This window comes from Astatotilapia calliptera, chromosome 6 (genome assembly GCF_900246225.1).
Source record: "Astatotilapia calliptera chromosome 6, fAstCal1.2, whole genome shotgun sequence".
Taxonomy (NCBI): domain Eukaryota; kingdom Metazoa; phylum Chordata; class Actinopteri; order Cichliformes; family Cichlidae; genus Astatotilapia; species Astatotilapia calliptera.
The window spans coordinates 10927594-10942574 of NC_039307.1; the positions used below are offsets into that span (position 1 = coordinate 10927594).

The following is a 14981-nucleotide window of genomic DNA, read 5'->3' on the forward strand; positions in this document are numbered from 1 at the left end:
GGGCTGCCAAACCAGGTCACAGAAGATCTACAGAAAAACCCAGATTTTGCCGTAGCAGATTCGGTGCAGTGGGAAAGACACGTCTCACATCGTTTGCAGCTGGAGCAGGACAGGGCGAACAAGCAGAAAAAAGAGTTGGAGGAGGCACAAGCGTCCCTACTCAAATTACAGTTGGTGGAGGCCAGAAACAAAGCCAGCGAAAAGAAAAAAGAGGAAAAAGAAAAAACAGAAAAAAATTATGATAGTTGCGACCCAGCCTGGTCCTGGGCCTGAATGGCCAGATAGTGGCCCGGGTCCCTGCACTAATGACGGATGGCCCGCCAATGCACCAAGGCAGAACCAAACCACAGGGAATTGGGGAACCGGTGGATCGTACAGAGGGCGTGGTGGCTCAGCGGGGGGAGTACAAAGAGCTCGTGACACGGGGAATCTCAGCAGTGTGCCTTGGAATGTCTGTTGGAGGTGTGGAGCAGAGGGTCATTGGAACAGAAATTGCCCAGAACGTCGTCAGAACTATCAAAGAAGAGGCTACCAATCCCAGGCACGTGGAGCTCCGAGAGCAAGAGATGGCTCTAGGGGAGCATATCAGGCCCCAAACCCGAGTGCAGCACCAGCCGCGCAGTATCCAGTGGCTGACTGGAGGGAGGACCAGTACTGAAGGGACCCGGAGGGACCAAACAGCATGGGGATGGCAGATCCCATGCTGTCAATGACTATAGAAGGGACAGAATTGCCCTTCTTAGTAGACACTGGAGCAACATATTCAACCTTGAGAGCAGCACCAGACAGTGCAACGTTGTCCTGCCACACAGTGAACGTGGTGGGTTTTTCCGGGATCCCGACAACTCTGCCAGTGACTGACCCAGCTTTGACAAAGCTGGGCAAGCAGACTTTGAAACACAACTATGTGGTGTCATCGCAAGCGCCAGTGAATCTTATGGGCAGGGACCTGCTCGTGAAGTTGGGCGCCACAATCACATGTTCAGCAGATGGATTATCTGTGACTCTGCCAGGGGGCCAGCATTTTCCGTGCCTGGGAACAAGTTCAAAGACTCAATACCTGCTCCAAGACTGTGAAAGAGCAAAAGTCAATATCTACTGGGGGAGACTAGTGGAAGAGGATGTTCTGAGGCAATTTCAGCTGTGGAGACCCTGGATAATGAGCTTGGCAGTTTACTCCCCTCCGCGCGACCCTTACCACGTTACCCTGTTTTATGATAAAGAGAATGACGACACCTATCGTGAATTATTTCAATCTGATCTTGAAGGTCAGACGTGGAATGTGCAAACACATGACATCTACATCGGACCAGAAGGTGTAGCCGCGGCTGTGAAATTAACTGATGAACAACTGCCTTGGTACAATGTGGAAGAAAATTCAACCCCTCACATTACATTGGCGGTCCACCAAGGTCATGGTGCAGGTGATCTAGGTCCAATGGTCAGGCGAGCACTGGACGACACAGGGTGGCAAAGAACCCAAATTCCTAACTTATCTTATGCTCCAAATTGTAAAACCTATCGCATAACTTGTGCCTGTGAGGATACAGTGATCTTGGAACATAAAGAAATTTCAAAAACACATGGTGAGGAGTGTGTAGATCATCCTCACGCAGTTGCTGGACTGTCGAATCTGCCTGACAGTCTATGGTCAAAAGGGCCCACGGATGTTGGCCTAGCTAAGTGTCCTCCTGTCTTGTTCCAGCTCAAGTCACACACACCAATTAATAGACCACAGTATAAACACAAGCCTGAAGCAGAGGCAGGAATTACAGAAACAATAGAAGGCCTGCTAAGGGCCGGGGTGTTAGAGCCCTCTCACTCACTGTGGAACACACCAATTCTACCAGTGGAGAAACATGGAACAGGAAAATACCGTATGGCACATGATTTGAGAGCCATTAATGAAATATTGCTCTCTACTACTGCACCGGTACCAAATCCGTACACAGCTTTATCAGCTATCACATGTGACCAAAAGTGGTTCACGTGCATTGACCTATCAAATGCATTCTTTTGTCTTCCTCTGCATGAGTCACTCAGAGACATTTTTTCATTCACATACAGAGGCCAACAACTCAGATACACACGTTTGCCACAAGGCTTTGCACTTTCTCCAGGCATTTTCAATCAGGTGCTTGAAGAAGCCCTGTCGTCATGTAATTTGCCTAATGATTGTACATTAATACAATATGTTGATGATCTTCTCATTGCAGCCCCGTCAGCAGCGGATTGTACAGCGGCATCGTTCGTTGTGTTGAATAGGTTGGCGGAATGTGGCTTTAAAGTAAGTAAAGACAAGCTGCAGTTAGTTCGCCCTGAAGTGACCTTTTTGGGCCGGGTAATCGCACACAAATCAGTGGGTTTGATGAACACACACAGAGACCAAATTTTGACACACCCAAAACCGCAAACTGTGAGAGAAATGCTTTCTTTTCTTGGTTTAACAGGTTACAGCAGGCAGTTCATTCCGGATTATGCAGGAAAAACTGCCCCTTTAAGGGCCCTAATGAAGCAAGTTGGTGTTCGAAACTTTAAGGCTGAGTTGCCTTGGACGCCTGAAGCTGAAGCCGCATTTATTAGGGTAAAACAGGATTTGTCAAGGGCCTCAGATTTAGCCACACCCAATTATGACGAGCCATTCTATTTAGATGTTTCTGAAACAAACTCAATTGTAAATGGAGTGTTGTTTCAGAAAAAAGGGGGGGGTAGAGAAGTGCTCATGTATGTTAGTGTAAAACTACATCCAACAGAAGCAAAGCATCCTACATGCACACAACATGCAGCAGGGGTTGCTAGAATTATCCAAAAAACAGCACATGTAGTGAGAGAACACCCACTAAAAATACTCACTACACATAGCATAGTGGCATACGTAAATTCACAAGCATTTTGTATGTCACCACGGGCACAACAGAGACTGAGCAAAGTCTTAGAGGCCCCAAATTTGACATTCACACATGAAGGAATTAACATGGCAGATTTAATGGGTGTAGGGGAACCACATGACTGCGCCAAAAGAGCACAGATCGAGGAAAAGATTAGAGAGGACCTGAAGGCCGAACCCATACCGGGAGCTGAGGACTGGTTCACCGATGGATGTTGCCACCGAGACGAAGGAGGACTGAAAGCAGGGTATGCGGTGGTTTGCAGAGTAGAAGGAGATTATCAGGTCAGAGAGTCAGGAAGGATTGAGGGAAAGCAGTCGGCCCAGAGAGCTGAAGTGATAGCCTTAGCTCGAGCTTTGAGACTAGCCAAGAACAGGAGAGTGAACATCTACACCGATTCGGCATATGCGTTTGGAGCAGCGCATGTGGAGCTGCCTCAGTGGAAAAGAGCAGGATTCAGAACAGCAACCAATGCACCTATTTCCCACAAACATGAAATGGAGGAACTGGAAAAGGCCTTGGCTGACCCAGAGGAGGTGAGCATTATAAAATGCAAAGCTCACTCCCAAGGAACCAGCATGGTGGAAAAAGGAAACCAGAGAGCAGACGAAGCCGCAAAGGAGGCCGCAGGCTACAAAGGACAGAGACAAATGATACAGGTAACATCAGAAGAAGAGATACCTGTTGACCTGATTGAGGAAGTTAAACGGGCCCAGGAGGAGGCATCCCCAGAGGAAAAGGGGGTGTGGAAAAACAAAGGAGCCTGGCAGGATGGACATTTGTGGAGGGGGCCAGACGGGCGCCCCGTGCTGACAGCCAAAATGGCAGAACAGAAGGTGGATGAAGCCCACGGACTTGCCCACGTGGGGAGAGCCCAGATGGAAAGAAATTTGTGTCATTGGTGGCATCCTGAGCTGCGAGGAATGATAAGGGAGAAGGCCAGGATGTGCTTAATCTGTGGGGCACACAATCCTAAGCCAGCAGTAAAACCGGAAGTGGGTAAGTTTCGGCCCCCTGAGAGGCCGGGAGAGGAGATTGTTATTGATTTCACTGATATGATTGATTCCGGGCCGGGCGGTGTAAGATATTTGTTAGTGTGTGTTGACGCTCTGACCGGCTGGCCAGAGGCCTGGGCTACAAAAAAGGAGGATGCTAAGACTGTTATTAAGTGTTTAATCAATCATTACATTCCCCGTCATGGGTTCCCGAAAAGAATTAGATCAGATAATGGAACCCATTTTAAAAATCAAGATTTGGAAAAAGTAGAAAAAATGTTGGGCGTCCAGCATAAATTTGGAACGGTCTATCATCCTCAGTCTCAGGGGAAAGTAGAAAGAATGAACCTAAATTTGAAAAACAAATTGGCAAAAATCTGCGCGCAAACAGGGCTAAATTGGGTCGCAGCCCTGCCGGTTGCGTTGATGACCATAAGATGTTCTGTTAATCAATCCACAGGTTTTACACCATACGAGCTGCAAACCGGGAGACAGTTTCCGGCACCTTGGACGGTGGGCTCGGGTGAACGGGACAAAAAGGGGAACCGGTCCCACGCAGACTACTGGAACGAGCTAAAGGCGCTAGTGTCCAGTTTCACGAAACAGGCGGCTTGTAAAGGGCCCACAGGAGAAGGAGAGGTCCCGGACGCGAAAACAGTGTGGCTGAGAGTCATCAAACGAAAGTGGAAGGAGCCCCGCTGGACTGGTCCATATGAGGTATCGGCTCGGACGGCGACAGCGGTCCAACTGAAGGGGAAAGGCGACACCTGGTATCATTGGACGCAGTGCGCAGCTGCGCACGAGGGCTTGGTGAGGAAGGATCAATCTCAACTCGACGCAGGTGAAATTGAGCGGCACAATAATCCCTCACACCTGTGCAACGGACCGACCGGTAGTCTACCCGGAAGGTCAAAGAAAGAAGAGCAGCCAAGGAGGAGATCGCCGCGCCAACGAAAAGGAGCGGTACCACACTGAACACCTAAAACAAGAGAGAGGCTCTGACAAAGGGCTTTGAACTTTTTACTACACCATAACATTCACATACCACCATGCCATCACAACAATTAGACACTGGTGAAGAAAGAAGAGTTTCAAAAGCCATCACAATGTTCAAAATTATTATGAGTTTGATGTTAACTATGTTGCTAATCATGGCTATTTGTTTTTTGATTTGTTTGTTGCAGACCGACCCGGGAAACCAGTCTGAGCACGGAGGCCATGCCAGTCCGGCGTTGTTTGATACACCAAGTACATCACACGTGGTCCATAGTGATTTAAGGTTGCGGGCAAGAGTGAAGCGCGAGGTCTCTGGTAAAAAGGATGAGTGTCTCAGCACATATGGTGGTTTAGAATTAGATTATGTTAGTGGCTTCACAACTTCCTTTACGTTTGATCTGTGTGATGTTGTTAATTGCAGGGACGTCGGCAGTGCTTGGAGGGGATACAATGTGTGGGTCTGTTGGGATTATTCAGTGAGTACGCACTGTGAGAGGGGAAATCGTCCTTATGACAGCTGGTGCCGTAATTGGGACCAGGTAAGGGGTTACACTGGGCAAAATTGGGAACCGTTAGAATCAGGATCAGAAAACGGGCTTAAACTACAGAGGGATTTTAGCCCCTCTGGAAACGCGTTAACTTTATCATTGGGGAATTGGGATCGCAAACAATCTATGTATTTAATTTTGGGGGTGGAAATAGCGGGGGTTGATCCAAAAGGGTTAATTAAAGTTAATTTCCTAGAAAAACTAATCGTTCTGCTTTCTTTCCAGTGACTCCAAACAAGAATGTAGATAGGATTAATTATGTTCATTACAATGTACTGAGGCTCTCTAACCTGACCAGAGACGGATTGGAGGGGCTAGCGAAGCAGGTGGGTCCGACCTCGTTAATGGGAGTGCAGAATAGAATGGCCCTTGACATGTTGTTAGCGGAAAAGGGGGGCGTGTGTGCTATGTTTGCTGACCAGTTTTGCACCTCGATCCCAAACAATACTGCTCCAGATGGGTCGGTAACCAAGGCTCTGGAGGGCCTGAAGAGCCTTTCTGAAACTATGCATGATCACTCCGGTGTTGGTAATCCGTTAGAAGGCTGGCTGACCTCAGTGTTCGGACGGTGGAAGGGGGTCATCGCTTCGGTCATGTTTTCTTTGTCTATTGTGGTGGGTATTATGGTTATTTGTTGTTGTCTCATCCCTTGTGCCAGAAGAATGTTCAAAAGTATGTCTGTGAGGACAGTGGACCCTGGAGTCATTACTCCAATGTCCATGATGCCAATGATGCATGTGGAGCTGAATGTGTAGGCCAAGGAGGGACACAACTGTTTGTGACCTCTGGATTCTCCAGAGGTCAACAGAGGGAATTGTAGAATAAGGAGGGGATGTTTTTCTCATTATCATTTAATATTTTAATATGCCATTATTAGTTCATTAGAAGTATATAACCAGCTTTGCATTAAGCATGAATTGAAGTTTTTGATCTTACATTATTCTTTGCATTACAGTGATGGTGATAACTTTAATTTGATCTTTCTTACAGGTATCAGAATAATAACATGATTTTCCATTGCAGATGTAACCATGATCATTCCATACACATTGCAGTTTGTTGCTCATTTTAGAGTTGTGCTCAAGGTAATTAAAGGTTAAAAGCTACAGCCAGCGCGAGTCTGGCTGATCTATGGAGGGCAAAGGCTTTGAGCTTGGAAGGCCGCACGCGCTTACACAGCACTTATAAGATGTCATTCTTGGTGATTTTGTGCTTAGTCATGTTTTAATATGTTTTAAGTAGAAGTAGCTGATCCAGCCATATTCATTTAATATTATATACTTGATTTAGAGCAATACACACTGATGGTCTTAATAAATGAAAGAGTCCTTGTAGTTGCCATGTTGTGTCTCAGCAGGGTACAGACGGTTCCAGGAGAAGGGGGGCAGTTAGCGTCTGCCCTCGGGAAGGAGACAATGTTATTCTTTGTGTTAAATAAAATTGTCAACATTGATTGTATTACACCTGTCACTACGCATGAGGGGGCGTTCTAATACCCTGATTTCATAAAACTATGGAGATGTGTTTTTTGAGATGAGATCTGAGACTGTCTGCATACAGTGTCCATCTCCCACGTGTGTGATCATTAAATCATCGTTTGACTCAACCCGACCGGACCAGTGTTGTTATTGTGGGTTTTTCCTCTGGTGTCCATCTCCAATATTTTTGAACCATAACACTTCCCCTAGTCTGCATGTCAAATATCCTTGGGCAAGATACTAACCCCAAATTGCTCTCCGATGCATCCATCGGAGTATGAGTGTGTGTGAATGTTACTTAGAAAGCACCTAGAAAAATGTGCTTGTGCGAATGGGTGTGAATAGGTGAATGAGCAAGTTGTGTAAAGCGTTTTGAGTGCTCAGAAGAGTAGAAAAGCGCTATATAAGAACAAGTCCATTTACGATTTATAATGTCATTTTTCATTACACATTTGGAAAGATACTAATTTGATGTGTGCATGATGGCTGAAATATTCTTACTATACTATACTACTGAAATATTTTGGAAAGAAATGTTAATCACCACTGTTGTTGATGATATTAAAGATGATAATGAGTACGTTTAATAGAATAAGTACTCTACTCAACTGAAAATCACCATAAAATGTTCTAATTCTTACTTGACTACATTCTTTTGAGAACTTTAGTATATTCCCATCTTAATATATTTAAAAAATGTTATCAATAAAAAAACTATTTAAAATTGTTAAAGGATACCATGAGAATATATACACTATTATATATTTCTTCATAATTGTTTTTTTGGGTTTTTTTTTAGTATTTATGAATAAGTCAAACAATTACGTTCAAATACAGTTTCAGTTGTGTATATAGGCATAGTTTTAAGACAGTCACAAGTCACTGCTAAGCTCTCCTATCACTGGAAGAGACGGAAGGTGTAGGAGGATCAAGCTACTCCATAAAAGCTTGTCTCAGATGGAGAGGCTGCACTCAGCAGATATGGGATCAGGCAGGAGGATGTATCGGAGCCAGCTGTTGCTCCTGGACTTTGTGGGGTTTTTCTGTTTCATTTCTCTGGCTAGTGGATCTCCAATGTAAGTTGTGTCTTAACGCCTGTTTAAAATTAATTATTATGAGTCTGACTACACTGTTAAAATGACACTAGCACCTTTTTACGTTCGGTTAATAATTCTCAGTGCTTTAAGTTTAATATTCTGCATGTAAACTACAAATCCTTATTGTTATAAACTGAATGATTTTAAAGCATAGAATAAAATCATATGATGACTGTCTCAAATGTCCAGTTTTAACTGTATTCTGAAACCAAATTAAAATGTTCGCTACTAGCAATTTTCTGTGGTGGATAGGATACATAATGATTAATGAATATTTATCCAGCTTTGTCCAGTTTATTTGTGTAAAGCAAGTCAAGGTACAACAGTCTTTCAAATGCTGGTAAATTACCACACACTAAGTTTGCACAGAGGTGAATTACAAAACACACAGCAAACATTGCTCAGAACCAGTGTTGGGCAAGTTACTTGAAAAAAGTAATTAGTTACTGATTAATGATTACTTCTCAAAAAAGTAATCCCATTACTTTACTGATTACTTATTTTCAAAAGTAATTAATTACTTAGTTACTTTTCCAAAACATGACACACTACCTGAATGCGTGATAAAGCAATAGACCTTTTGGGCCAATTCTATTTTTTCTGCATAATCCATCATATAAAAGTGAATCAAATGGAAAAGTGTGTTTTTTAAAAATTGTTTATTACTTTTAATCTTAACTTTATAAACAGTGCATCAAACAAAAATTAAATTAAATTCAACAGTCTTTGACTTTAATAAATTTGTTTAACATTTGAACATATTTCTGCACATTACACCATATTTTAAGAAAATAAAGGCTTAAACTGTATTTCTGCATACTCCAGCATATAGCATAAATTATTTTTGTGTATACACACACACACACACACACACACACACACACACACACACACACACACACACACACACACACACATCTTTTCATATAAATAAAGCAAAAAATAAATAAATAAAATAAATAAAATTAACAATAACGTCTTTTAACAGTTTGTAAAGTGCAGAGAGGCATAATATTGAGATTACAAAAACAGAAAATGCTATTGCATGCTACATTTAGGCTGTTAATCCAGTCTCAGTTTGTGGCAACCCTGAAAAAGACCTATGTTTTATTGTTTTCTTTTGGACTGAAACAGTGGTTATATCGCATCAGCAGAAGCTTCTCAAACCTTCTATCAGACATTCTGTTCCTTTTTGGGGAAAGCACCAATCCACCGAAACTGAACAGCCGTTCCACTGGTGCACTGGATGGAGTTGGACTGTTGTATTTCATGTACATCTTTTTGAGATTTGCGAACTGATTCAGAATCTCAAGCTCATAGCCTGACCTTAAAAAGTCAGTTACTTCTTTTTCTGCTGAGAAGCTTTCTGTTGGCTGATTCTGAAATTCAAAAAAGTCCATTTCGGCTGGGCTGGCTGGGATTTGGGACACATTAGTGTTCTCAGTTGCAGGAGCAGCTTTACGACACTCTGTTATCGGGAGCTCCTTCACATACTCTCTCCTACGCTCATCTCTCAGCCAACGAAGTTTAAACTTGGAACAAGTGGCCGCTGCGAGAAGTCCTTCTTGGCTGTCCAGAACAGCATCAAAACAAGTCTTGATGGCCTGTAACATACAATATGATGCATCTAAGAATAAAATTATTTTACTGTATAATTACCTATTGTCATTATTTTGTGGGCTTTACAGCTCTAAACCATCTATATTTTCTATTATCAATACTGTATGAGATTTAATTTTGGCTGAGGCTTTTGTTGATATTATGATTAATATTCATGATTAATGATGATCAATGTCCCTGATATTTAACAAGGGGTGAATACTTGGTCTTTTATTCTATCATTTTAATAATTGTACCCGCTGCTTAAAACAAAGTATAACATCCACCCACTGTGAATGGTATAATAAATTTAACAAATCCACCCAAAGCAATTAATAATTATCTTACCTTTACAATGACATCTGGAAGGCTGGCTGTCATTCTAGAGAGGTCATCTTTCAGGGCAAGCGTCTTTGACATCAGGCTTGTGAGTGTTGGCAGTAAAGCCCCGTAGGTGCACTCATCCCCTTGTAAGATGTCCAGAGCCACTGTCAGGGGCTTCATCACAGTACAGTACTCTTTCAAGAACTGGTACTCCCTTTCATTAAGGCACTTGATTCCCAGTTTTACACACAGGGGATTAAGTTCATTCAAGGGAATTGTGATGAATTCTAGAAATGGCCTCATACAGGGAATTCCACCTTGTGGATGTCGGTACCATCAGTTTCCTCCGATTGACTTCCTCCACCTGTTCAGAGGCTAATGTTGATCGACTTGCTTTAGTCCAAAGAGCAGAACATTTTGCAATGCTACTCCTATATAAAGCCTTGGTGTCTGCACAGGAATTTAGATGTTTGTCAACATCGCTTGTTGAAATCAAGTTAATTGTGTGCGATGCACATCTGTAGTGTGGAGGGAGGCTAAACTGTGCATCACCAGATGCTGTTGAAAGAGCTTCTATGACATCAGTAACGGTCGGTTCCTCGTCATCACCTTCTTCATTTTCAGATTCAGACTCCAAATGATAGGGCTGACATACTCTGAATGATTTGGCAAAATTGGATGCATTATCCGTTACAGTGGCAATAACTTTGCCTTGTAGTCCATATGATGAATTGATTTCTTCAATCTCTGCTCCAATTACATCATAGGTATGGCTGCCTCTAATTCTCTTGCATGCTAGAGTGGCCTTGTTGCGTTGTAATGTGGAATTAATCCAGTGAACTGTTACACCCATAAAACTTTTATTATTTACTGTCCAGATGTCAGCAGTGGTGGAAACAAACTCTGCCTCTTCGAGTGTAGCCTTCAAATTAGAGTTCATTTTGTCATATTCTCTCTCAAGGTATCCTACAAATGACTTTCTCTGGGGCAGCTTGACACCACTTTTAGTTGGTATTTTTTTCTACGATGCGTCGGAATGATTCAGAGTCAACAGTGGAAATCGGCAACATGTCCTCGACGATATAGACAGCGACGAGCTTCTTCAGTTCAGCGGCACTAAGTCCTGTCGCTCTTACGTCTAGTTTAACCTGTTTAGCAGGAGTGGGTCCATCTGAGGTTTGCCCGGTGGAAGTAGATGTGGTAGCCACAGCGGTCACGTCAGTGAGGGGATCCTGGGGGTTTTCTGTCAATTTAACATTCTTGTGGCAGCGTGCTAGGTGCTTGCTCAGGTTGGAAGTGGAATTTTTCGACGTAGAAAGAAGTTTTCTTCTGATGCAGAGTGTACAACGTACGCTTATGTTTTTGTCGCTTTTTAAAGAGTCAAATTCAAAGTAACGTCGGTATTTCCAAGTATTAAATGCTGCACGATCGTACTCTATCCCTCGCTCCATGTTTTCTATTGTTGACACACGTGCTACCACAGCCGTCGCACTTCCTTACGTCATTGTCATGAGACATTCTCGCAAAAAAAAATCACTGTTTTAGTAACGCAGTAACGCAGCGTTCCTACGGGAAAGTAACGGTAATCTAATTACCGTTTTTGCAATAGTAATCCCTTACATTACTCGTTACTTGAAAAAAGTAATCCGATTACTGCCCATCTCTGCCCAGAACAAGGATGAAATGTTTTGTTTATCCAGTGCAAGGACATTTTACAAACAAACTGGAAAGAACTAAACAAAGTATAGCAGTTATTTTTGTGTGTAAATATATGTAATTTTTTACATATAGTTTTGACATATATATTTTTATATGATGTCACATATGTAAATATAGTGACTTCATTTAAAAACAAATGTGACTGTGAAGCCCTTAGGACCTATAAATGCGGTACTGGACACATAAAATTGAATTGAATTGAATTGAAAAGCAACCAAGTAGATGTTGAATTTATAATAATTTGCTTTGTGGTATGTTTTCTCTACAATTTTGACACTTTTTGGTTATTTCTATAACTGATTCAATTCTGATTCACAGGGTTTCGTTTCGATTTGATTCAATTCAATTTAATTTTGACTCAGACAATCAGAAATATTGTACTTATTTATCAGTACATATCAGTATTTTTATATCTATGATTAAAAACATATCTGACATTTGTGAGACTTCATCAGAGTTGTACGCATCACAACAGATGCCTTTGTGTCAAAGTAACTGAGAAGAAAATACAGAACACGAAGGAGACTTTCCTGGCCTGGCTTTTTAGCATGTAGCCCCTTTAAAAATACATTGAGAGATAGCCGTGCGGGGTTTTGTGAGCTTTAAAATGAGATTCTGGTGTTTCTGGCAAAATACATTTATATTTTAAAAAGGAAAAAACAGGATTTAATGAATTGACATCACGTTATTCAAGGTAAAATTGATATGAATAAGCAAATTGATTTTTTAAACGCACCCCTTTAGTCAAGCTCCAAAAGTAAGCAGAAGAGTTGGCATGCTGGTGTTAGACATTAGCATCAACAGCCATTGTTTTTATGTACTCTTGCACAGGGCTACAATATGACTGAAAACTCTTAGTTTTGGTAGAATTTATCTTCTCTATAAAAATTGATGATTTATTTTACCAAATGAATGACTAATTGAATAAATCATGAAGTTTGTTACATACAGAATCAGCTGGGCTACATTATCCAACGCTGTCTTCTGTCTTCAGGGCGGTGATGTCTGCCCCCAATCTCCTGCGAGTAGGAACTGAAGAAAACATCTTTGTTGAAATTCAAGATAATGCTGGTGAAAAAAATGTTAATGTCAATATCATTGTGAGGAACTTTCCAAGAAAAGACATTATGCTGGCATCAACAACTGTGACCCTTACTAAGGAAAACAAATTCCAGGGTATTGGAAAAATTATGGTAAGTATTACTAAGTCTCGCATCTCAGAAACATCCTTATTACCATGCAGGTTTTCATAAACATTATCAGTTGGGACATCCAAATTCCCAAGTGCGTTAGTGTGTAACAACAATGTAATGCAATATGTTTTCTAAAATAATTTTATATTGTACTTAACTAACCAGGGAGCCTAAAATACTAAAATAAAAAATAAGAGAGAGAAAACCTGTATTCTTTCTAATGAACAGCAATGATCAACTCCTGGGGTTACAAAATTATTGTAAATAGAATTAGAAAACAATATGAAAAAAATTAGTTCCACATGTTACTTGGTTCATGACTTCTGTAAATGTTTTACTTATGAGCTTGTGGTCTTAATCACTGGTGCCAATCTTAGACCCATGAGCCTTGGTTCATTTGTTATAAGTTATAAGCGTATGTAAAGATGATCAAGAAAGTTAAAACGTGAGATTTCTAACTAATCAGTAACTTATTAGAGGATCCCATAAAGTCGCATAATGTGAACTCGTTTATATTACAGTGAAATCTGTTACAGTGTTATTTAAATTTAACGAAAAGAGAAGTTTCCCAAATTAAGATATCGAATTCCTGCTGCACTAGATCTATTATTATTAGTATTGACAATTTAGCAATAATTATGGCATCAAAAATATTACATTGAAAGATCTCTGGGAAATGTTTGTCAGCTGTGCATTAGCTCTTCTGCTCACCAAATATCTTGATTTTCAGCCCAGCCCCAGTTTTTTTGTGTACATCTGTCACCTTTTTCGCAACAGTTTTCACTCTTCCAGAAATTGTATCCCAGCTTTTCCAATTTTTGTGCTTTTCAACCTGGATTTTTCCTGACAGATGTTTTTTGTTCTTTCTTTCTTTCTCTATCGCTCTCTCTCTCTCTCTCTCTCTCGCTCTCTCTTTGTATGACACAGATATCTTGATTCATAACTTTTTTTAAATGAATATTATATCTCTAGCTTTTCCCTTCACACTGTCTCTCTTTCCCCAGATCCCTGCTGAGCGCTTCAGCAATGATCCCAATATAAAACAGTATGTTCACCTACAAGGAGAGTTTGGTACCCAAACACTGGAGAAGATTGTGTTAATCTCCCTTCAATATGGGTACATCTTCATCCAGACTGACAAGACTATCTATACTCCCAGTACCACCGGTGAGTCATTTACTCCATTACTGATGAGATACACAAACCAACACCAACACAAAATGATATGGTCATCATCACTGGACAGAACTTGGTCATTAACCTTTTAGCAGTTTATGTAGTTCAGATCATGGGAGATGAAGCTTGTCAGAGAGTTGATTTAATTTTCATTAGATACATCAAGAATACATCTTTTCCTTGTGGCAGGGCGTGATATGTGGCGCCACTGCAGGGAGGCTGACACACCATCGCTGCATCGGCTCATCACGCCTCCCCTGCATTAAAGAATGTACTGGGTCCTGACTGAGTTGTTGTTGTTGGTGTGTGTGGCTGGCAACTGCAAAACTGCAGCTGAGTATTGTTGTGAACAGCAACCGAAATAAACTTAACGAGTGTTGAAATGTGGTCGGGTCCGACATTCGTTGTTTACATTTCTATTTCTTGGGTTGGAAGTAGATCATTAATAGCTATTGTATAATTATATATTTTTTAAAATCACAGCAGGCAGCAGCAGAGTTGTCAGTTTCTCGGTTTAATGTCTATCATCCATTTATTGATGGTTCCATGGTTGTAGAATTAGTGTTTCTTCTTGTTAGATGTCATGTGCTAACTAGTTGACAGGGGAATCTGAAATAAACACAGTAATTAAACAAAGTGTTTCTCTATTTGTCTCTCTGTCACAGTCTCTTACAGGATTTTTGCAATGAGGCCAAATATGGAGCCCGTAGACAAGAACTATCAACCGGGAACTGATACTTCTGTTGTTGTTGATATTGTGGTATTGTTATCTTTCATTTAACTACATCATTACAAAATCTATCACTGAGAGTATAAAACATTTACAAAATAATGATCTCCAATAATGTCACTAAAACATATAAAACATAAATATTTCTCCAACACGTATGCTGTAATACAAGTTGCCATGAAAACTGAAACTGAAACTTTTAGATAAACCATATAGTTAATAATTACAAATTACCTGT

The 14981-nt window shown here is 41.2% G+C and overlaps 2 protein-coding genes across 2 annotated transcripts in view; both read left to right on the top strand.

Annotated features, from left to right (window-relative positions):
* The first annotated feature begins 232 nt into the window (after nt 1-232).
* LOC113023854 (uncharacterized) lies at nt 233-7101 on the top strand. The gene is made up of 2 exons (XM_026170266.1): nt 233-3887; nt 4344-7101. Exons 1-2 carry the CDS (start codon nt 683-685, stop codon nt 4856-4858), a joined length of 3720 nt encoding a protein of 1239 aa, XP_026026051.1. The 5' UTR covers nt 233-682; the 3' UTR covers nt 4859-7101.
* Nucleotides 7102-7847: 746 nt separating this feature from the next.
* Nucleotides 7848-14981, top strand: part of LOC113023853 (complement C3-like) — a 36374-nt gene continuing 29240 nt past the window's right edge. The window contains exons 1-4 of the mRNA XM_026170265.1: nt 7848-7981; nt 12639-12837; nt 13842-14004; nt 14679-14773. Coding sequence (XP_026026050.1) covers nt 7863-7981; nt 12639-12837; nt 13842-14004; nt 14679-14773 — 576 coding nt within the window. The 5' untranslated portion in view covers nt 7848-7862. The remainder of the gene's footprint in view (nt 7982-12638; nt 12838-13841; nt 14005-14678; nt 14774-14981) is intronic.